The sequence below is a fragment of the Sorex araneus genome, chromosome 4, assembly GCF_027595985.1.
Source record: "Sorex araneus isolate mSorAra2 chromosome 4, mSorAra2.pri, whole genome shotgun sequence".
In the NCBI taxonomy this organism is placed as follows: Eukaryota; Metazoa; Chordata; class Mammalia; order Eulipotyphla; family Soricidae; genus Sorex; species Sorex araneus.
The window spans coordinates 42,840,519-42,864,786 of NC_073305.1; the positions used below are offsets into that span (position 1 = coordinate 42,840,519).

Consider the following 24,268-nt stretch of genomic DNA (forward strand, 5'->3'; position numbering starts at 1 on the left):
TTGATTTTGGGTTTTGGGCTACACCTGGCAGTGCTTAGGGCTTACTCCTGGCTCTACACTCAGCAATTACTCCTTGTGGTACTGGGGGTAGTGGTGGTGGAGGGGGGTATATGGGATGCTGGGGATCAAACCCAGGTTACCTGTGTGTAACACAAATGCCCTATGTGCTGTACTATCAACCCATCCATAAACTAATCTTTTTTGTACTTTCCATAAATGCATATTGAGATTACAGTCTTCTCTCAACCTCCACTTCCCTTGCTTTCTGATTCTCTCAAGAGCATTGGAACTTAGTTTTTGGCAAGAGGTTGTATAAATTTGGTAAAACTTTATGTTACAAATAAACTACAACTGGGGCTGGAGCAATAGTACAGCAGTTAGAGTTCTTGTCTTGCATGTGGCCAACCTGGGTTCTATCCCTGGCAACCCTGGTGATTCCCCCCATGCCCCGACAAAGTGATCAATGAACACAGAGCCAGGTGTGGCCCAGAAATCAAGAGAAAAAAAAAAAACCTACAACTTAATGTGAGGATGCAGGATACTTTTAGCACCATCTTCTAGATAGGCAGAGATCTAAGTATCACTTGGACTTCTTCTTTCTCAGAATAAGTCTTGCGTATTGATTTCATTGAAGTAGCTGTTGAAATCATCATAAGTTGACTTGTGATTTAATTTTTTTCTCTCATAGTCAAGAAAGATATTCCTCCTTCAGCTGTCACAAGACCAATATTTGGCATATTGGGCACCATCCATTTGGTGGCAGGTAAGAAAAAATAAGCCAAGATGGGTAAAGGAGGTGATTGAATTGACACAAGAGTATAAAATAATGGTACACTTGATATATTTTAAGTAATAAAAAACTACAGGGTTTAGATATTTGTCATTTTTCAAAAACACTTTTGATTGCTCTACCATTGGTTTGTAGTACTGTGAAATGTCAGAAATGCAGCTCTTTGCCTGTAAGTGTGCAACCTCAAAGTTCTAAGGCCTTTATCAAGAAGACCCTCTCTGCATATCACTCCTACTCCCACCTATTCTTGATGGTTATCCAGCGGGTTTAAAAGTTTAAAAATTTTTATTTTCATTATAGTTTTGGGAACATGTTTACAATGGTGTTAATATTTATGGTATAGGTATGCAAAGTTATTGCATTTTCCCCACCACATAGTATCCAAACCCACCCCCTGCCACTGTCCTATGCCACATATAGGCTGCCTTCCCTGCCCCTCCCTTAGTAATTTCAGATTTGTAATTCATGGCCAACATTCAGTACTGCCTGTTATGTTGTTTTATTTTTCTATATACCACAAATCGTAGTCACATTTTTCAGTTCTTTTAAAATTTGTTTTTATTTAAAAAATTGTTTGATTTTTGTGTGGTGATGTTCAGGGGTTTCTCCTGGCTCTGCACTCAGGAATTACTTTTGGCAATGATCAGGGGACTGTATGGGATGCCAGGATTCCAGGGATCAGACATGTACAAGGCAGGCAACCCTCGCTGCTGTCTTCTCTTTCCAGAACTCTCAATTTTTTTTTAAAGGAAAACCATTTTTTTCTAGTTTGTTTTATATTCCATACATGAATAAAAGCATCTGGTATTCTGTTTCACTTTCTGCTTAATTTCACTTAGCCCAATTCCCTCCTGTTCCCTCATATTGTCTCCAGAGGCCCCATTTCATCTTTAACATTTGTTAGTTCACCATGTATATATATATACCCCAACTTTACTGAAATACCTGCTGGTGGGTAGTTAGGTTGATTCTCTGTTTTGACTATTGTGAATTATATTGCTGTGAATAGGAAGGTGCAAGTATTCTTTCAAATACGGTTTTGTTTTTGTTTTTGTTTTGTGTGTGTGTGTGTATGTGTGTGTGTGTGTATTGAATCACCATGAGAAAAGTTACAAAGCTTTCAGGTTTAAGTCTCAGTCATATAATGATCAAACACCCATCCCTTCACCAGTGCACATGTTCCACCACCAAGAACCCCAGTATACCTCCATTTCCGCCCCCCCCCCACCTGTGTGGCTGATGATTTTCACTTTACTCTCTCTTTACTCTGATTACATTCAGTATTTCAACAGAAAACTTATATTATTATTTGGAATTTTCCCCCAACAGTCAGACCTGCTGAAAAGGCATCATTTGATAATTTGTTTTCCGTTGCTGAGAATAAAGAGCAACAGCAGCCATGTGGTTTTGGATTTCTGGTATTTTAGTAATTAAGTCCAGAGAAATTTCTGCCAGAAGTTGCATCACTGCAAGCTCGTACCTTTGTTTAATGGGCTCTAAAAGATGGCGGTCACCATGCCGCCACCGCTGCCGAAAGGAAAGGCTGAGAGAAAAAAACCTTTCCCTTCCCAGGGTGGCATGGGGCCACAGTTTAGTTCACAATCGAGGCATTTCTGCAAGAAGCCACTGGGTACTGAAACTAGTTAGTAGGCCTACAGGATTATGGTCGTTCAGGAACGGAGGAGCTGTTCATGTGTGGCCGCTTGGGGTCTCGTCTGGGCGGAAAGTGGCCTCAAATAAGCTTTTATCATGTTCTTAAGATAAATGAATTTCTAGAAATGGTATTGTGTGATTTTTAGTTTTTCAAGAGTTCTTATTTCATGTATCCCAGAGGCTTTATCAATTTACATTCCTACTCTGTAACCTTGCCAAGATTTTTTCTGATCTTTTTGATGTGGAAATCTTTTAATTTCCCTAATACTAAAAATATTAAATGGTATTGAGTAGCATTTTTTAGTTTTTATTTTCTAGTTCCTAGGCCAAATCTGGCAGTGCTTAAGGGTTCCTCCTGGCTCTGCACTCTGCACTCAGGAATCATTCCTGATGGTGCTTGGAGGACGATCTGGGGTGCTGGGGATTGAACCCAGGTCGACCACATGCAGGACAAGCATCCAATCCACTATACTCTCCCTCCAGCTTGTGTGCTCGCTTCTTCTGCTATAGAAAAACACTTTGTAACCCACTGTTATCCCACTTACTTTTATTTTTGGTTTCCCAGGACTTTGAGTCTCCACATATATCTTCGAGGTTGAAGTCCAGAATCTGCTTAGGGGTCATACCTGGCAGTTTTCAGGGGTCTGTATGGTCCTGGGAATAAACTGGGGTCAGCTGCCTGCAAGACAAGTGTCTTAGAGCCCTGTACAATCAATCTCTCAGCCCTTACATGATTCTATTGACGTATTGCTAGATTTAATTTGCCAAGATTTGGGTGAGGAACTTTACTTCTATGTTCATCAGCAATGTTGCTCTATAATTGTCTTTTGGGAGACTATTTTTGTCAGTATTTGGAATCAAGATAATGTTGACCATATAGACCATGTTTGGGTGTGTTTCTGCTTTATTTGGAAGAGCTTGAGAAGGTTTATTATTACATCTTCTTTGCTAGTTTGCTATAATTTACCAGGGGAGCCATAATTTACCAGTGGAGTCTTCCTACACTTTTGTTCTTAGGGAGACTTTTGATTATATATTCCAGATGACATGCAGATGAATTTGTTAACCTGACATTGTGTCTTCTAAAAAGTTCTTTTTGGGGGGCAGGCCACAGCAGGTAGGCACTTGCCTTGTATGTGGCCAGCCTAGGTTTGATCCCTTATATCCCATATGGTCTCCTAAGCCTGCCAGGAGTAATCCCTCAGCACAGAGCTAGGAGTAAGCCCTGAACCGAGTGTGACCCTGCCCTCCGAAAAAGGAGTTTTTTTGATTTTATTCCAATGAGAAAAGTGTGAAGGCTGCCTCTCAACAGGAATTAAAGTACCTGCTTTGCACGTGAGCTCAGGCCACCCTCTGAGCTCTGCTAGGAGTAACCCCTGATTACAAAGCTGGAAACCCATAGGAGTGATTTTGGAGTGAATTTTGAGTGAATTTTGCCCTGTATTGCCCTGTTCAGTCTCATTTGACTAGCCTTTATACAAAAAAGAATGTTGTTTTATGCTTAAGAGTACCTTATTTATGTAAGTTTGGTTTTGCTTTTTGCAGGTAATTATCTAATTGTCATTACCAAAAAGATAAAAGTAGGAGAATTTTTCAATCATGTAATCTGGAAAGCAACAGATTTTGATGTCCTTTCTTATAAGAAGACAATGTTGCACTTAACTGATATTCAGGTAAGAACTGGAAGCATCATTCACAAAACCCAAAGATAGCCTAGGGAGTGGGGAGAAGGAGACACAATACATTTGCGCATTCAAGCCTGGTCATTTAAGCAATTTAAACAACCCAGAGAGCAAGGCTTCATTCCATACTTTTAAGTGTGAAAAGGGTTTTGTTTGTTTTTTAAAAATCCCTATACAGTAGTAGTGCAGGGGATTTGCCATTGGTTGAAAAAGTTCCTGTGGGGCCAGAGCGATTGTACCACAGGTAGGGCATGTGTCTTGCCCGAAGAAGACCTAGTTTCAATCCCTGGCATACCATATGTTCCCTTGAGCACTGCCAGGAGTAATTCCTGAGTGCAGAGCCAGGAGTAGCCCTTGAGCATCACTGGGTGTGAACCACAAAGCAAAAAAAAAAAAAAAAAAAAAAGTGCCTGATCATCAAATGCGATATCTTGAGAGCAGTCCCAGGGGTTCATTTGTTTGGGGTCCTTGGCACTATGATAACATGTGTCATCTCTGGTGCCATCGGGCATGTATGAGCACTGCAGCTGCAGCTTGTGTTACCTTGACAGGCACCACAGCCAAAACACATGTAGACCTCCAGCAGCAAGTGCGGTTCCCTCATGGGAATGTGGCACTGTGACAGCCCCACAAGCACTGCAGCCAGAATGTGCTTGAGTGCCACCACCCTGTATTGTCTCTCCAGCCCTTAACGTCAGTCTTGGTATTAATTGAGAAAGCTAACAAAAATGACTATCGGAAAATCAAGATAATGGGGCTGGAAAGATAGTACAGTAGGTAGGGCACTTGTGTTGCACGCGACCCAATTCAGGCTCGATCCCTGGCACCACATGTGGTCCCCAAACCCCCATCAGGAGTGATCCCTGAGTACAGAGCCTGGAGTAAACTTGGAGCATTGCTGGAAATGGCCCAGAAATAGAATAAAGAAAATGAAAGTACTATTTTACTGAATGTTTCTTTTTAACTTTTATATTTATTTATTTATTTATATATACATATGTATATATATATATATATTTTTTTTTGGTTTTTGGGTCACACCCGACGATGCACAGGGGTTATTCCTGGCTCTTCACTCAGGAATTACCCCTGGCGGTGCTCAGGGGACCATATGGGATGCTGGGATTAGAACCCGGGTCGGCCGCGTGCAAGGCAAATATCCTACCCGCTGTGTTATTGCTCCAGCCCTGGAAGTTGATTATTTACCTAGCAGAGTTGTCATGAAGATGAAGGAGAATATGTAAATTGTCTGGTACAGAGTTGATCTTTAGCTCAGGGGATAATGTATTGATATAACTCTGCTCTCAAGAGTACCCAAGGAAGGAGTTCTCCCTTACTGGTTAATACAGTTGAGCATCACCTCCCTGTCAGGAACTGTGTCCTAGGTCCTGAGGAGATTCCTGTACCAGTGAGATTTAATGGAGCGGGACTTAATAGGTGTTTATTTTTTGTCTTGTGTGCTACATATATCTTGTCAGATATTACATTGGCTTTTATCCCTCTTCTTCCTTTGCAGTTGCAAGATAATAAAACGTTCCTAGCAATGATAAATCACGTCTTAAGTATGGATGGACTTTACTTTTCAACAACGTATGATTTGACACATACTTTGCAGCGACTGTCCAACACTAGTCCAGAATTCCAAGAAATGAGTCTATTGGAAAGGGTAAACTTAATATTCATTTCTTTTTCTTTTCTTAATTTTTTTTAAATAATGGTATCTTTTTTATCCATAAAAATATAACGACATGATCCTGGCTGTGTGAGGATCATGTATGGAAATTTGGATGTGTATCTTGTTTTGGATGCTTATCACAAAATACTGGAGTCTGTGTAAGTTATGCAGATGGGACCAAGAACCAGTTGAGGTACTCAGAACTTAAGCTAAAGCACAGTGCTTATATTATAACAGCTGTCATATCAGCAGCATACTTATGCTTATAAAGTTTTAGATGTCCTTTTTTGCAGTTTTGGCAACTAGAAAATTCAAGAAATAAAAAACCCATTTAGTTTTTTTTTTCTTTTTCTTTTTGGGTCATACCCGGTGATGCATACAGGTCTCCTGGCTTTGCACTCAAGAATTACTCAGGGGACCATATGTGATGCTGGGGATCAAACCCTGGTCAGCCGCGTGCAAGGCAAATGCCCTACCTCTGTGCTATCACTCTAGCCCTAAAAAACCCATTTAGGGTAGACTTTTTGTTATGTAGATTTTAAAAAATAGGTGTAACTAAAACTGGACCTCAGAAGATCTTAAAATTTTTGCTTTTCGTTAATCTGGTCAATTGTTATCTGATTTTTTTTTTTTTGGTAACAAACTTTAGATGTGTTTATGGGGCAGACAGAATTCAAAGGACTTCTGTCAGGTACCTTTATTAGATTGGAAATTGGCAATAATTGACTTTTTGGGGGTGAGAGGTGATCCCAGGCAGTGCTCAGGAGGCCACTCTGGTTTTTGGGCAACTGGGCTACACTCTTGAATGTTGGGTCCTAGGGTGGTGATGGTGCTCCCCAGCCTCATCGAAACAAGCTGAACATATACACACTAGTGCATACACACTCAGTGTATACTCAATGTATACACATTCAGCGATACAAAATTCTCAGCGGCCTCTAGGCTGCACCCAGTGCTGCGTGGGGGCTGTGTGGTCCCTGCGAGCAAACCAGATCAGGGAGTTTGGCGTGCATTCTAACTCCGGGGTGGTCTCCTCAGCACCTAATTGGACTTTTATTTTTAACTAATCAAAATGACAGTTTTATATAATTCAACCAAAGTCAGTATTTTAGTTGGTTGGCTTCTTATAAAATGATAAATTAAGTCCTAATGGTCTGGTGACAAAAGTTCCAGACACAGGCAGGTCCAGTATTAGACTGAGCTAAAGAAACAGCCTTCTCTGGTGTTGGGATTGGAATGGAAAGTTTTTGTCAGCTAATCAAGAATCAGTTAACATGGGGATTCACAGACACAAAAACATGAATCAGTTGTACCTTAGATGTTTGATCTTAAAGCAGACAGTTTTACATTGGTCAGTTTTGTGTTGTATGATGTTGTGCTTTTCTTTGGTTTGGGTTTCATCATTCCTGCTAGTCTTTCCATATCAGTTACATTTCTTGTACTTTCCCATGTCTCTCTCTTCTCTCTCTCTCTCTCTCTCTCTCTCTCTGTCTTTGGCTTTTGGCTTATGCCTGGTGATGCATAAGGATTAATCTGGGCTCTGTACTCAGGAATTAGTCCTGGCGTTGGCTTTGCTCTGGGGACCATATGGGATGCTGGGTCAACTGTATGCAAGGCAATACTATCACTCTGGCCCCTCCCATTTCTCTTTAAGATTTGACATTTGCAGATTAATCACTTTGTAGAGTCCTGAATTTGCTATATTTCCCAGTTTTATAGTTGCCATTCTTGCTCCTAATTCAGTAACAGGTTTTTTTTTTTTAAACAACTTTGCCATTTAATAAGTTAAATTCATATTCATTTAGCTTTTAACAAATATTTATCATGTTTTAAGCCATTTTTATTGATTAGTAAAACATTTAAATTATATTGTGGATGATAACAAGTACAGCTGGAATAAATCAGTAGGGATCATGAGTCTGACTGTTACTTGGTTATGACATAGTGCATTTCCTGTCAGCTGCATGGGGACTGTGGGGAGATCGTCCCTATATTTTATAGAGAATGGAAAAATTGGTTCATCTGCTGAGTTGATTAAGGAGCTTCTTCTGTGTTTTAGTTTGAAACTCTGATGATCAGAGATGAGGTCAGAGAGTTAGGCTGCCGGATTCCAGGCTTGCTTAGACCATGCAAAGATTTGCTTTTTTTTCATCACAGAAAGCTGGCAGAGGATTTCCAGCAGACACTTTGTATCTTATTAGATCATATCTGCTGGCATCACGTAGAGCTTCATTATTTGATTTGTTTTTTGGTTTGTTTTGGGGGCATACCTGGTAGTGGTGCGGGGAACTGTGTGAGGTGCCAAGGATTGAACCCAGGCTGGCCTCGTGCATGGCAAGAATAGCCTCCTACCCTCTGTACTATTATTGCTCTGGTCCAAGAATAATTTTGCAGATTCTGGGTCATGACCTAGTAACTGAATGCAGGAGTTGTGAAGAGTTTGGCAACTGTAAAAGGTTTCTCAGTAGTCTGTGACCAAAAAATAATTAAAAAGCAACTGTGTTATAAATCTGAGGTGTTTCTGGCAGTGCTTACCCCTGTTGCATTTCTCAGGTAAAAAGGGGTCATGGGTGGGAAAAGTTTAAGAAATACTGATGTAGAGGAATAAATAGGAAGGGCAAGGGCAAGACCAGGACATGAAACAAGGAAAATTGTTTTAAACTGGAGTTGCATGTTGCCAAGGGTGATCGAAGTTGAGATGTATCAGAGAGAATCGGTTTGGGGAAACATCTGGACCAGGAGCAGTGGTCTGAGGCAGTGAGAAGACTATCCATGGAGGGACAGATTTGAAAGGAAAAGTTCTGTTTGGAGCGTGTCAAAGAAAATGTTTTTGACTATCACATGGAAACTTAATTGTTGGCAGTTTTTCTGTAGAAATTGACAAATTTTCTTTTTTGGTACTGGACATTGAACCCAGGACCTAATACATAGAAGCCCTGTGCTCTTATCTACCATAGCTCCATGTTCTGACTGATAATTTTAGTAATTTTACAATATTTTTTCTAGGCAGATCAGCGGTTTGTGTGGAATGGTCATCTTCTAAGAGAACTTTCTGCTCAACCAGAGGTAATGTACACTAAGTGAAATCTGCCTAATTGTCACAGTCCTGAGTTTTAATTTATTGCATCTATGAATGGCTGCTTAATCACCAATAATTTGGGTACAGAGTTTTAATTTATCAGGTTATAACTTAAAAATTTAGATAAGGCTTACATTGTTTTAGATTGAAGAAGTCAAATTAATTTAAAATAAAAATATATTGCTTTCTGTAAGTAAGAATTAATGGGTCCTGTTGGATGGGTAAGGGAGCAGAGCTAAAACAACAGTGGAGAGCTCTGTATTTGTCATATAGGAATCTGATTTCCTTCGGTCACCAGAAAAGACATACATAGACATTACCTACCTCTGTGCTTTGTGCAAGCAAGGGGTAAACTAGGAGGCCCATAGGAAAGAGTCTGGGTAAGTATGAATCTGGGTGAATTGATTTGCTTGATTGCTTTATTGTCATTTGCCTTCTATTTTTCCTGAGCAGTAGGTTCAGCTACAGTTAGCAGAGGTAGATCTCTTCCATGGAGGCGTGAATTTGGGTTTTCCTTTAGGCAGAGACTGAAAGAGAGGAGGTGAACATTCAGCACCTTTATGTGGTCTAACTTAGTTTCTAAGATGTGTGATGATTCAAACCCCAGTAATTAAAACACGTGTTTTAGTTGAAAAGATATTATTACATTCAAGAAAATATCTTTAAAATTAAAAGTTAACCCCATAGCTGTCTTGTTAGATTTATATATTACCTCTCCAAGCATGTTATGTTTTATCTAGTGCTTCTTTCCATTTATTTTAAAAAGTGTTGTGTTTATTCTTAAATCTAACATATGATTTCATTTCAGGTCCATCGGTTTGCACTTCCAGTGTTACATGGCTGTATCCTTATATAATATTTCTCTACCTTTTTTAGTAATCTTTATTCAAATGTTTATAAGGTGATTTTGGAGAGTTTTAAAGATTCCACGAAGAGAGTTTTAGAATAGGGTGTTTGATCACAAAACCAAGTCCATTAGCATAAAATCTTAGAATACTGTTTGTAAATGGCATATTTCCATAAAAAATGTTTTTTACTTTTTGGGGGGTGGGGTTTGAGGAATGAGGGCCACACCCAGTGACACTAGGGACTTAACTCCTGGCTCTGCGCTCAGGGATCACTCCTAGGTGATCCGTTGTCTTTTGCACGAACTGTGATGACAAACCCTTGGGATTTGAGTAAGAGCAGGGGAGAGGCTAATTAATAAGACAGGTTTGCTTGGCACTGAGGAGAGGAGAGGTGAACGGCAAACATGAGAAGACTCGGTAGAATTAGGAGGCAGCTGTAATGATCCAGGAGAAAGATGACGGTGCGTAGGACTGGGATGAGAGCTGTGATGCTAGTAAAAAATGGTCAGCGTTGAGATTCTTTTTTCCTTCATGTTCAGGCCATACCGGGCTGTGCTTACTCTTGGCTCTGCGCTCAGCGATCACTGCTGGCATCACTCCTGACTCAGGGGTCAAGTGCAGATTGGCCACATGCAAGGCAAGCATCCTCCCCACTGTACTATCACTCCTGCCCTGAGTTTTAGATTTTTTTTTTCTTTTTGGGTCACACCCAGCGATGCTCAGGGGTTACTCCTGGCTTTGCACTCAGGAATTACTCCTGGCAGTTCTTGGGGGACCATATGGGATGCCGGGGATCGAACCCTGGGTTGGCCGAGTGCAAGGCAAACGCCCTACCTGCTGTGCTATCACTCCGGCCCTCTGAGTTTTAGATTTTTAAGGCAAAGTTGACAGGTTTTTCTGGCAGATTGTACATGAGGTGTGAAAGAGAGAAATTCAGTATGAAGCTAAGATTTTTGGCCAGAATACGGAGAAGGAAACCATTCACTAAGAGATAGGGAAAAAAGCCCAGAGGTCGGAGGGAGGTTGAAGAGTATGTAGAATTCCATTGGGTTGTGCTGATTTTAAGTTTTCTGCAGGTATTTAAGTAGGGATGGAAACAGATGGTTTAAATGGGTTAAATAGGGAAGAAAAGAGATGGGTTGATGGGAATAGAAGTTAGGGAGTTCATGGTGGAGTCATACATCGAGAGTCTTTGGAGATAGAAAAGGCATTTGAAGCCGTGAGCCTGGATATGTGTAGAGGCACATCTTAGCTGATTGTGTTTTCAGAACACTGCAACAAAGTGTGTGTCACAATAAAGAGGTAGTTTGAACTTCCTTGATTTCCCAGTGCGAATTTACAGTACAGTTATACTATACTGCAGTTTGTCAAGTGTAATAGTTTTATGTTTTTGAAAAAATTACATACCCTAATTAAATGTGACATAGAGATACAGTGTGAGCATAAGTTGTTAGAAAAACAGTGATACAATAGACTTGCTCAGTGCATGGTTGCCACAGATTTTTCAGTTTACAAAAAATGCAGCACTTAGTGAAATAAGATATACTTTATAGAGATAAAAGATCTGGGGTGAGAGAGAATTGAAAAGAAATTTACACATATTTCAATAGTTATATAAAAGTGATGGAATTTCCTGTGGTTTTAATTTTTCTTTGTTTTCTCCTTGCTTTCTGGATTTTCTAATGTGTATATTTGTCTTATAATCAGAGGGAAATGATGCATAAAGCAACCAGTCTATTGCTGCTAATGTTAGTTCCCTGAGGGACAGACATATCCTAGTAGTTATTTTTGTGCCTTTACTTATAATAGATAATTTGGGTGAATAAATGTCGCCTTGGACTCTCTCTAGCATTATGAATTTTTTTTTTTTTTTTAAAGAATCTTTTTTTTTTTTGGGTCACACCTGGCGATGCACAAGGGTCACTCCTGGCTCTGCACTCAGGAATTACCCCTGGCGGTGCTCAGGGGACCATATGGGATGCTGGGAATCGAACCCGGGTCGGCCGCGTGCAAGGCAAACGCCCTACCCGCTGTGCTATCACTCCAGCCCCGCATTATGAATTTTTAAGGAATGTACATTGGGACTTCAAGATGAATTGTTATTAAGTTTGATGATACTAGCTAGTAGAGAAGGATGAATCCTTAGATGTGCATCCTAGTAGTGTCATTTGGTTGGTACTCCCGTATTGAAAAGGCATTCTCTTGTGATTTACCAAAACTTGTGTACATATCCGGTATGTTTATTCCCAGAGGCATTTGCAAGAATACTAACAGTACCACTTCAGGAGTAAATGTCACAAATTCCATCAGCAGAAGATTTTTATGTCTTGTAGTTGCATGTAACAAGAGGGTCATGAATTACTGCTACATGTAGTATCTGGACAGTAGGAATGTACTAGGGGAATTAACAGGACTTGAAGTTTATACCATGGTGTCATTTCTTTCCTCCCAGTTCCAATACTATCTTTATTAATATCTCCCATATGGTGTCCTTTTTGTAAAGATCAAATAAAAGCAGCTATGTCGTAAGTCACAGTTTCATATGATAAAGGCAGAAAGGCACAAGAAAACTTTGTTAGCCTGAGAATAAATACTACTTCTACTTTTCTCATCTTTTTATTTTGTGGTGCTGGGGATCTGACCTAGGTAGGGCCTTGCACATGCAGGGTGAGTGCTGTGCTGTTAAGCTTCACACTCCCCTCTCTCTCCACAGTTATTTCCAACTGAAGGGCAATTTGTGGGATGGAGAAGGAAAAGATAGTCAGGGTTTGGGTACTAGACTCATGAATATTTTATCCTCTTAAGATATATTCTATTTAATAGAAGAATCAGGTTTTTGGTTTTTTTTTTTTGGGTCACACCCAGCAATGCACAGGGGTTACTCCTGGCTCTGCACTCAGGAATTACTCCTGGCAGTGCTCAGGGGACCAGATGGGATGCTGGAATTCGAACCCGGGTTGGCCTCATGCAAGGCAACCGCCCTACCCGCTGTGCTATTGCTCCAGCCCAAATTTTTTTTTTTTTTTATTTTAAACCTTTTAATTTTTACCTAAGTGTTTTTTTATTTTTTATTTTTTATTATTTTTTTTAATGTATTTATTTTTAATTAGAGAATCACCGTGAGGGTACAGTTACAGATTTATACACTTTTGTGCTTATACTTCCCTCATACAAAGTTTGGAACCCATCCCTTCACCAGTGCCCATTCTCCACCACCTGTAAACCCAGTGTCCCTCCCACCCTCCCCAATCCCATCTCCCCCCCACCCCACCCTGCCACTGTGGCAAGGCATTCCCTTCTGTTTTCTCTCTCTAATTAGCTGTTGTGGTTTGCAATAAAGGTGTTGAGTGGCCGCTGTGCTCAGTCTCTAGCCCTCATTCAGCCCGCAGCTCCCTTCCCCCACATGGCCTTCGACTACAATGTAGTTGGTGATCGTTTCTCTGAGTTGACCTTTCCCCGGAACGTGAGGCCAGCCTCGAAGCCATGGAGTCAACCTCCTGGTACTTATTTCTACAGTTCTTGGGTGTTAGTCTCCCACTCTGTTATTCTATATACCATAGATGAGTGCAATCTTTCTATGTCTGTCTCTCTCTTTCTGACTCATTTCACTCAGCATGAAACTTTTCATGCCCATCCACTTGACTACAAAATTCTTGACCTCCTTTTTTCTAACAGCTGCATAGTATTCCATTGTATAGATGTACCAAAGTTTCCTCAACCAGTCATCCGTTCTGGGGCATTCGGGTTTTTTCCAGATTCTGGCTATTGTAAACAGTGCTGCGATGAACATACATGTGCAGATGTTGTTTCGATTGTACTTTTTTGCCTCTCTGGGATATATTCCCAGCAGTGGTATTGCTGGGTCAAATGGGAATTCAATATCTAATTTTTTGAGAGTCGTCCAAATTGTTTTCCAGAAGGGACCAGCCCAAATTTTTTTTAAAAAGATGTTACATATAGAAAATGAGCATAGACAAAACCCTCAAAGTGAGGACGATGGAAAAGTAAGGCTCTTAAGACAATTTTTTTTTTTTAAAAACAAACTTTTCTTTTTTACATCCATCAGTCTGGTAAACATTAAGAAGCAAATATTGGTAGAGATAGGAGTTAAATTCTTAATGCATTTTGACATTCCCTAAGAAAATCAGATAATGAGTACTATTTTCACAGTGTTTCCATCAGCACAATCTAGTTCAGTTCCTAATAACTCCCTGTACAATATTTTTGCGAATACTGTTTATTCATTTCTGTTCATTACACTTAATAAAAACCTTGTTTTAATGTAAGAGATTTGCCAATCACAAAAAATGATGATGTTAGCCAGGTACATATAGCTTTCCTGCCATTACTAAATGGTAATGTAGCATTGCACTGTCACTGTCATCCCGTTGTTCATTGATTTGCTCGAGTGGGCACCAGTAACGTCTCCATAGAGAGACTTGTTACTGTTTTTGGCATATCGAATACCCCATGGGGAGATTGCCAGGCTCTGCTGTGCAGGCAGGATACTCTCGGTAGGTTGTCAGGCTCTCCGAGAGGGACAAAGGAATAGAACCTGGGTCGGCCACGTGCAAGGCAAACGCTCTATCTGCTGAAATGGTAATGAGTTATCAATATATTGTAAATCAGTAATTAGGTAAATACTTGTATATTAAGAAAAGCTTTTAGAGATACACACTTCTTCATATTTAGTTCCTTTTTAGGGGGGTCTTTTAGAAAAAAGTGACGATGTCAGGAAAGGTAATATTAAATAGAGACACGGTGGAAACCACTTAAACATGATGTGTCTGTCGTAGGCCAACTGACCGAACTTATGAATGTTCATGGAGAGGCAAAAAACTTTTATATGCTTTCTTCCTTTTTCTCTTAATGATAGAGTCACCCTAATAACATAACACATATACAATTTCTACATGTTATATTTTTCTTAATGTAGCTAAGTTATTACTATGCATTCATGTTCTATTAATGGAAAACACTTTGATTGGATTCTCATCTCAAGAAGGAGTTGTTTCAGAGCTGGTGTGCGCTACTATGTAAGAGGTAAGATTAATTTTGTCAGCTTGATTCAGTTCTTGGTTAGACCACTAATATTTTATATTATGGAGCCACAAAAGCAGCCAGTTGTAGTTCGTTTTCAGTCTCACATAATAACCATGTTATAGTTTCATTTCTTGCTTCATAATTAGGTAGGTTTTCAGTGCTCTACTCTGGATTTTACAGTTACTTGGTAAATGTGAATGAGGAATATAAGAGTCCACTTCTTGATGCTTAACAAACAACTTAAACATAATATTTGTTGGTTTTCTGAAGGCACAGCCAAACTCAACATAGTTTTCAATTAATTTAAACTCATGCAGAAAGTATTTTTTCTTATAAAAACATTTTTTCTTTTCTTTTAAAGTTTATTTTTATAAAGTTGTTCACAATAATTTGAATAATATACATTTAATATTCCACACCAATCCCAAAGAAGAAAAAACATTCACTGCTGGTCCTACTCAAAAATTTTCTCCTGGGGCTGGAGTGATAGCACAGCGGGTAGGGCGTTTGCCTTGCACGCGGCCAACCCGGGTTCGAATCCCAGCATCCCATATGGTCCCCTGAGCACCGCCAGGAGTAATTCCTGAGTGCAGAGCCAGGAGTAACCCCTGTGCATCGCCGGGTGTGACCCAAAAAGCAAAAAAAAAAAAAAAAAAAAATTCTTCTAGGGGCTGGAGTGATAGCACAGCGGGTAGGGTGTTTGCCTCGCACATGGCCGATCCGGGTTCGATTCCCAGCATCCCATATGGTCCCCTGAGTGCCGCCAGGAGTAATTCCTGAGTGCAGAGCCAGGAATGGCCCCTGTGCATTGCCAGGTTGTGACCCAAAAAGCAAAAAAAAAAAAAAAAAAAATTTTGTCCTTCTAGTAATATATTAGTAGTAATCTTGATAGCTCACACATGAACACACATCAAAATGTTATGTTTGAGAAATATGTCAAAAAGTACATTAGAAAATATCTGGAATTATATACATAATTACACATCCATTGATATTTTTCTGATGATTTGTTAGGGACTATCTTGAAAGTTTCTTTTGATTAGCAATTTAATTTTTTTAAAAGAAAATCTTTTTAAAAAAGTGTTAAGGTAGGTTGTGTGTGTGTGTGTGTGTTACCATGCCTGGCAGTTATTTTTTTTAAAAGCTGGAGCAATAGCACAGCGGTTGGGCGTTCGCCTTTCATGAGGCCAACCCGAGTTCGATTTCTTCGCCCCTCTCGGAGAGCCCAGCAAGCTACCGAGAGTATCGAGCCCATGTGGTCCCTGGAGCCTGGCAAGATACCTGTGCATATTGAATATGCCAAAGACAGTAACAATAAGTCTCTCAATGAGAGATGTTACTGGTGCCCGCTCGAACAAATCAATGAGCAACGGGATGACAGTGACAGTGAAATCTTTTTTAAAAAAGTGTTAAGGTGTGTGTGTGGGGTGTGTGTGTGTGTGTGTGTGTGTGTGTGTGTGACCATGCCTGGCAGTACTCAGGAGCTGATTCTGGCCCTGTATTGAGGGTCTTCTGTCAGTCCTGAGGAGAACATATGTGCTGCCTGCAGGGCAAGTTCCTAGGCGCTCTGCTGTCACTCTATAGCCCTGTCCCTTTTGTTTATTTTAAGGGATTAGGCTGTATTAGGGCTTTGTGAACACTTGAGTGTTTTTCAAACAAAGGTTATGGGTATATTTATGGAATTATGGAAATTCTAGAATAACATTTTTATGCTTTCATTTTGATAATGAAATTCAACCATCTGTCATATGCTTTCATTTTTATTACTGAGTATTATTAACCTAGTGACTCATTTTGTTCTTTTACTATATTAGCAGTAATCCTGGTAGCTCACGCATGAACACACATCAAAATGTTACATTTGAGAAATATGTCAGATATAATGATTGATTTGCAATCAGTAGTTTTTTTTTTTTCTTTTTGGGAAACACCTGGTGATGCTCAGGGATTACTCAGTCACGGATTGCTCAGTCAGAGATTACTCCTGTCATGCTAGGGGATTATATGGGGTGCTGGGGATTGAACCTGAGTCAGCTGTGTGCAAGGCAGAACACCCTCCCTGTTTTCCTACCACTCTCGTCCTTAGTTAATGCTTTTTAACATTTAAAATTTTCTTTCTCAAACTGGGATCCAATCTGTGGATATACTCAGTCCCATGAGAATTGTTTTCTTTAAAATGTATCTCTGGGAGCCGGAGATAGCTTGATGGGCTCAGCCTGTGCTTTGAGTGCAGGAGACCCAGTTCCATCCCTGGCACCACTTGATCTCCCAGTACAGAACCGAAAGTAGCCCCTGAGTACCACTAGAGTATGGCATGTTAATCACATACATACAAAGTCCACATATGTACATATATAGAGGAAACATTCAGAAATTTGTAGCAGAATTATATATGATGTACTTTACCAATAAATACAGAATTAGGATGCATTGTAGCAACCAATTTTATCTGTTTATTAAGGAGTTCTTAATTTGTCTTTAACACTTTAAATGAGCGAACTTCTATTGGCTTGTTGATTATGTGGCAAGTTAATTTGTAGAGCTACTTTTCTACCCGTTTGAACTGACTTGGTTCTCTTGAAGTAAAAATGATTAGTGAGTTTCTAATATAGTATGTGAATTTCTTTTTCCAATTTAGGAATTGATTCTGAAGGCCATGCAGCTAATTTTGTAGAAACAGAACAAATTGTGCACTACAATGGAAGCAAGTCTTCATTTGTCCAGGCAAGCTAATGTCCACTGGACCTCAACTAGATCTGCTTAGTTTATAATTTTCTGCTTAGGTAGTACTCGTCTGTGTCATCTAGTGTTGAAATTTCCCTCCCATTCCTTCCTTTAAAAGTATATTTTGGGGCCGGAGTGATAGCACAGCGGGTAGGGCGTTTGCCTTGCAAGCAGCTGACCTGGGTTCGATCCCCGGCATCCCATATGGTCCCCGAAGCACTGTCAGGAGCAATTCCTGAATGCAAAGCCAGGAATAACCCCTGAGCATCGCTGGGTGTGACCCAAAAAGCAAAATAATAAAATAAAAATAAAAGTATATTTTGGACAGGATCAAAAGTATAGCATGTCCATTTTGCTTTGCACTCAGCTGATGCCTGTTTGATCCCCAGCACCACATATAGTCCACCAAGCACAGAACCAGGACTAAGTCTTGAGCACAGCCAGATGTGGCCCACAAACCAAAAATAAATTGGTAAATGTAAGTCTTTGTCTGCAACGTGCAGATGTTTTTGGCAAATGTTTCACTAAAAACTATGATAGTCATTAATTGGGCACTTGAAATGCAGACATTTTCTATCCTTGAATTAATCTGTAAAGGAGACAGCAGGGTATGAGGTTCAGGAGTATGGGAATGGAGCTACTTGTCTGCCTAATTTTTTTTTTTTTTTTTTTTTTTTGGTGAGGGGGCATGCAGAGCTCAGGATTTACGTCTGGCCCTGCACTCAGCAATCATTCCATATGGGCTACTGGCACCCTATTTGCTGTTCTCTCTCTCTAGTCCCTTAATCCCCCCGCCTCTCTCTCTCACTAGTTTTTATTGAATCTTGTTTAAAAGATGTGGGAGGAGAGAAAAAGAAGTACACATCTCCAGAGTAGAAATAAGCAAGCAAAGAAACAGAGACAAGCGAGATACGCAGACAAGCAAGGAAGAATGCAGGCTTGGAGAGCAAGCCCTTATTCCTTCTCTTAAATTCTCTTCTCCCCCCTGGTTCCCTTCCTTGTTAATGCTGTGATAACGGGAGCGGGCAGGTCTGCACACATGCTTATCTGTAGTGCTCACCAGGTGTCGCATGTCAGGTGGCAGTGCTTTCGTGACAGGCCACTGGGACCCCCCGAGATCAGCCCTTCTGTCATTGCTGTGCTTGTGCATGTGCTCTCCAGGACCCTCGCTCTTAGCTGAGGTTTACATGTTACAGCTTTTTGGTTCAGTACCTCACCAGGCGCTGCTGCGGTGCTCACATCCTTGCTCACCAGGGCCTGCATCATCTGGCTGTGGTGCTGACATCTTCTTAGTTTCAGTGCTGTGCGATTGGGTGGGGGCTTTGCATCCCTTGTGGTACTCTCATTCACCTAACTACAGTGCAGCCAGAAATCGCTTGTGGTCCCTGGAGTTGCAGACGGCCGAGCTCCTAGTTTCCAACACAGACCTGCCAGGATTGTGCTGAGTCCCACGGGGCGCCAAGGGTTTGAGCTTGTGAGCCTGTGCTCAAAAAGCAGGAAAGCAGGCACCGTTTTTTCTTTTTTGTATTTTTGTTTGTTTGGGGGCTATACCCAGCGGTGCTCAGGACTTACTCCTGGCAGGGTTCAGGGGACCATACGGGATGCTGGGGATCAATCGGGCTACTCCCATGCAGAACAGTGCCCTGCCTGTTGTACTGATGCTCCAACCCTCAGGCAGTCACTCTTCAGTTCCAGAACGCTTCCTCCAGACCCTGCCTAACCCCTGAGATTTACTTAGGCAATGATGATAGGATGAGCAGCTGACTTACGGTGAATTTTGCCTACTTAGCACCTCATTGTGATACTCCAGCTTGCTTTTGTTGTCTCCCTGTGAAATTGTGGAGCACTTTATGCTCCAAAGCATTAGGTTAAACTGCCTCTAAGATAAGATTATCAGTGTATTTGAGATTGAATAGAGCAGTTTTTTAGTTTTCTCATAATGTCAGGTTATAAATAGATGATTCTTGGTAATTTTTATTTGTAGATACATTGACTTATATATTAGAATTTAGGGGCAACAAAAACTACTGCACAAGTGCCATGTAAAAAAAAAATTGGAGTAAAAGTCCTTTCCAAATATATTTCCACAAAATATGAACACGTGGGCTTTTTTCCTATTGGATAGAATGTAGTTTTCCTTTTCCTTTGCAGATATTGGTGGATGGATGTGTATATATTTTTCACATTTCTTTCTCTTTTAGACCAGAGGATCAATACCAGTTTTCTGGTCTCAAAGACCAAACCTCAAGTACAAACCAAGGCCACAAATCAACAAAGTAGCTAATCATGTATGTATCATCCATGCTCAGTGTCATTGTAGTTGTAGGTAGAGCTTATGTTTATCTTACGTAAAACAGTTCAGCACTTTCTGGTCCCTTCTCAGTTTGAGCATATTGTACGCCTCTACATCAGAAGGCTGTGGCATGTTAGGAATATGGAAAAAGGAATATAGAAATACGGAAAAAGAAACCGAGTGTTGTGGCAAACTTAGCTGTTAGAGTTCTAAACTTTATGGTATTTAATTAGTATGTTCTACTGGGAGTTATTCTTAGAATAGAAATAATGCTATCTAATGCTTGATATTTAAATTATTTGGAAGACATGCCTTTAATCCTCAGCACATTCTTTGAATATATAGATGTTATATAAAGGGGGATGCTTTTTAAAAAATCTTTTAATATCCCTGAAGTAAATAACTCTTTTCTTTCTCTCTAGATGGATGGTTTCCAAAGGCATTTTGATTCACAAGTAATTATTTATGGAAAACAAGTTATAATCAATCTGGTATGTTTTTTGCATATTTCCTGGGGAACACTAAAAACAAAAATATTGGTAATATAAAATTACTACTCTTAACAGCATTAAGCTTTTCGTTCTATGAGGATGAATCTTTTCTCACTTACTTATGAGTGTCTTTCCATTTGTTTATGGCTTGTAAAATTCCCTTTGGCAGTGTTTCATAGTTTTTAGTGTAAAAATTTTTCACTTCTTGATTAAATTTATTCCTGGATATTTTATCATTTTGATGCTCTGATAAACAGAATTTTCTTTTTGTATTGTTCATTTTTAGTGTATTAGAAAATATAACTGATTTTGTAGAATGTGGCTTTAATTCAGTTATGTTTCACAGCTTGTCGTGGAATCTTCATAGTGTTATATTTAGAAGAGCATGCATTTGCACACAGAGATAATTTTACTACTTTATACTTTGGATGCCTTTCTTTGTTTTGTCTAATTGCCATACTTGAACTTCCTTTTCTATGTTGAAATGAAATGACAAAAATTGAAATTTTGTTTGCAGCTTTAGGGAAATATCTTTTTTTTTTTTTTCTTTTTGGGTCACACCTGGCGATGCACAGGGGTTATTCCTGGCTTTGCACTCAGGAATTACTCCTGGCGGTGTTCAGGGGACCTTATGGGATGCTGGGAATTGAACCTGGGTTGGCCATGTGCAAGGCAAACGCTCTACCTGCTGTGCTATTACTCCAGCCCCAGGGAATATCTCTATCTTTTTAGTTAAAGTATATCAGCTCTGGAGTTTTTTTGTATATACCCCTTTTTTGTGCTGAATCCTTTTCGGAACCCGGCTTGCTTGCATGGTTGTCCTTTGTCTGGTGTTCTGCCTATTCTATTCCGGATGACTCGAATGAACAACTTGTAGATGACAGACAGTAGGCAGATTGGGCGATAGTTGGCGATGTCGTGGATGTCTCCCTTCTTGTACAACAGAACGGTCCTGCTGGTTTTCCACTGGGACGGAACCTTGCATTCAGACAGGTAGCGTGTGAAGAGCCGAGCCGGTGTATTGATGAGTACTGGCGGCAGATTCTTCAGGTGTTCAGGTCTGACCTTGTCTGGACCAGGTACTGTACACATCTTTACCAATGAAATGGTGTGTCGGATTTCAGAAGGGAGAACATTGGGAACGACATATCCATCCTTCGGAATTTGGTATGTGGGCAGGTGGACATGGCTATTGAAGAGATCCAAGTAGAAGTTGTGAATAATCCTCTCCTTTGTCCTTCTGGAAGATGTGATAGATCCATCAGGACGTCAGAGGGCAGTCATCTTGGTCTTGTAGTTGGCGAAGGACAGGCAAGCATTGCGAATACTTTTCCCGGCTTCTGCTACATCGGCCAACACTGCTGCTCTTCTCTCTTTGAGGTCTTCCTTTATTGCTTCTCTGCACAGCTTTGCAAGCTCAGACATTAGCTTGTGATTGCCTGAGGCTCATGCCAAACCACCTTGGCAAATGAGCTCAAGAGTTTCTGAAGACAGGCGTCTGTTTGTGGCTTTCCTACTCTCGGCATTCCTCGCGCAATCATGGAGGTGCTGAACCAGTCGATCATATTCCTCATGGATGTTGTCCATGATGGCATCTTCCCATGTTGCCGCAATAATGTGCTCCCAGTTGGTGGTCATTCTGGGAGTTCTCTTCTCAAACTTTGCAGACCTTTCTTCCTGCTCTGTGAAGTAGAATTTTGCACAAAGGAAATGGTGGTCTGATCCTGTTTGGAATTTTGGGACAACAGCGACATCAGTCAGGCAGAACTGTCGATTAAATATGATGTGCTCAGTTTCATTGCGGAACTGTCCACCAGGAGACTCCCATGTCCAACGTTTTGATTCAGCCTTCTGGAACTGTGAATTACCATGGATGGTCTTGGTCAACATGATGAACTCAGCCAGTCTCTCATCCTGTTTGTTCCATTCTAGGCCATTGGTCCTGATGTGGAGTTTTTCGGGCGACCTTCTCAGTCCTATCTTGGCATTAAAATCACCAACAATGATCTTGTAGAAGGTGTGGTTTTCCTTATAGAACTTCTCCAGTTCCATGTAGAACTTCTCAATTTCTTCTTCATCATAGTTGGATGTTGGTGTGTAGATGACGAAGATAGAAACTGCCGGCAGTGAGCCACATGTATTCAAGTGTAATCATCCGATTTGGGTTGTTAGGCATTCGAATGAATCAATGCTCATGGCCAAGTTTGTGTTGACAAGGACACTGACACCCACCAAGCCTCTATTGTTGCATGTTCCGAGGAACAGTTCTTCTCCAGTGTCAAAATGATGTGATGTGATCAATGCCTTTTCGTCTCAGTCAGACCAATGATGTCATACTTGATCTTCTGCACTTGCACCATCAGGTCCTCGATGGATGCTTCCAATGCCAGCATACATGCATTGAAAGTACAGACAGTCATTTTAGTCCTTCTTTGTTTTGGCTGTCTAGTTTGTCCCTGAGATTTTATCAGCCTCTCTTTGCTCATCCTTCTTAATGCTGCTGTATTGGGGGCTCTTTCAGTGTCAGGGGAATGAGGCCATTGTTGTTACTGCTTTTGGCATATTGAATACACCACTGGTAGCTTACCAGGCTCTGCCGTGCAGGCGGGATACTCAGTAGCTTGCTGGGCTCTCCGAGAGGGATGGAGGCTTTTAGGGTGACCTCTAATCGCCCTCACAGATGTTTCCATGGCTCACATCATATTTGAACCCCATTAAATATGGTGCGGTAATTACGGAAAATGGATATTAAGTGTCTTATGTGTGCTTCGCGGCCGCGTGGTCTGGAAGGCGGCCTGGAGCGTGGCAGTGGCTGGGTCGTGGAGGTAGTGGAGGTCAGCTGATGAGGTATTTATCAGGCGCTGGTAGGGTGGGTCCTATGGGTGTGACCCCTGGGGCGCAGGAGATTGGGGGAAGCAGGCAGAGGATCTCTGTTTCTGGGTCCTGGAAATTCCTCAGGACAGTGGTTAAACAAGATAAAGCACATTCACATAAAAGACCAGGCAGATGCACCTCTGAAAGCTTTGACTTCAGAGGGTACACTACCCTTCAGCTTGGCAGATCACAGGAAATGCAGAGCAGGTTCCAGTATCTCTGACATACTTGCAAAAACTCCAGATTCAGAAGCATGGCCATAAAGAGGGGCAATCGGAACTCAGAGGCTTGCAATAGGAGACTTATTTCGATCCATCTTCTCCTTCAAATCTAAAGGCTTGTCTTTCAATTTGTGGCTGATGACCTTGGGGTTTTCCTCTGAGAGCCAGTGGTGATCCTCCTCAGGGGTGTCCTCTTTGAGGACACCTAGTAACCAGGTAGGTGTGATGAGAAACAGGTTTCTTATGTGTCTCTAGGTAGTCAGAACCCCTCAAAAAAGACATCTGGAGATATTTGGGTGATTTTTCTCTCAGGAATGTGAAGTTCACCAGCAGTTCCCTATGCCATCAGTTACAACAGTCAAAGTCTACATCTCAACTGCCAAGAATGGTCAAATCCGAAAAGGATTCAGGCACGATTGACCCTATCCATATAGTGACCAAGGTCATTGAAGTTTCGTGAGAGTTCAGGATACCGCTCTGTCTAACGTTCATTGATTTAAAGAAGGCCTTTGATTCTGTTGAGACTGAAGCGGTCATTGAAGCCCTAGCCAAACAGGGCAGTCAAACTCAGTATATCAAGATCCTCCTCTAGCTGTATTACGGATTCACCACCAGGATCTCACTATTCTACAAGGAAGTAATCATCAACATAAAGAGAGGGGTTTGGCTGGGTGATACCATTTGACCAAAACTCTTCAATGCCAGTCTCGAGAACTTCATGTGACGACTGAATGGGAAGGAATGGGAGTGAAGATAGACAGTCGGCAACTACACCACCTCTGCTTCACTGATAACATCATTCTAATAACACCAAATATTAGCCAAGCGGCACAAATGCTGGCCGACTTTGACCACGAGTGTGGAACGGTCGGACTGCAGCTGAATCTCACCAAGA

General features: G+C 40.9%; 1 protein-coding gene across 2 annotated transcripts in view; it reads left to right on the forward strand.

Annotated features, from left to right (window-relative positions):
• Window positions 1-24,268, forward strand: part of SACM1L (SAC1 like phosphatidylinositide phosphatase) — a 55,694-nt gene that overhangs the window by 16,912 nt on the left and 14,514 nt on the right. The window contains exons 3-11 of one of the 2 annotated variants that reach the window (XM_004614527.2): window positions 689-763; window positions 3,989-4,116; window positions 5,642-5,791; window positions 8,807-8,866; window positions 9,688-9,721; window positions 14,669-14,770; window positions 17,409-17,494; window positions 19,696-19,782; window positions 20,210-20,278. In XM_004614527.2, coding sequence (XP_004614584.2) covers window positions 689-763; window positions 3,989-4,116; window positions 5,642-5,791; window positions 8,807-8,866; window positions 9,688-9,721; window positions 14,669-14,770; window positions 17,409-17,494; window positions 19,696-19,782; window positions 20,210-20,278 — 791 coding nt within the window. The remainder of the gene's footprint in view (window positions 1-688; window positions 764-3,988; window positions 4,117-5,641; window positions 5,792-8,806; window positions 8,867-9,687; window positions 9,722-14,668; window positions 14,771-17,408; window positions 17,495-19,695; window positions 19,783-20,209; window positions 20,279-24,268) is intronic. The other variant, XM_055136175.1, reaches the window with a different exon arrangement.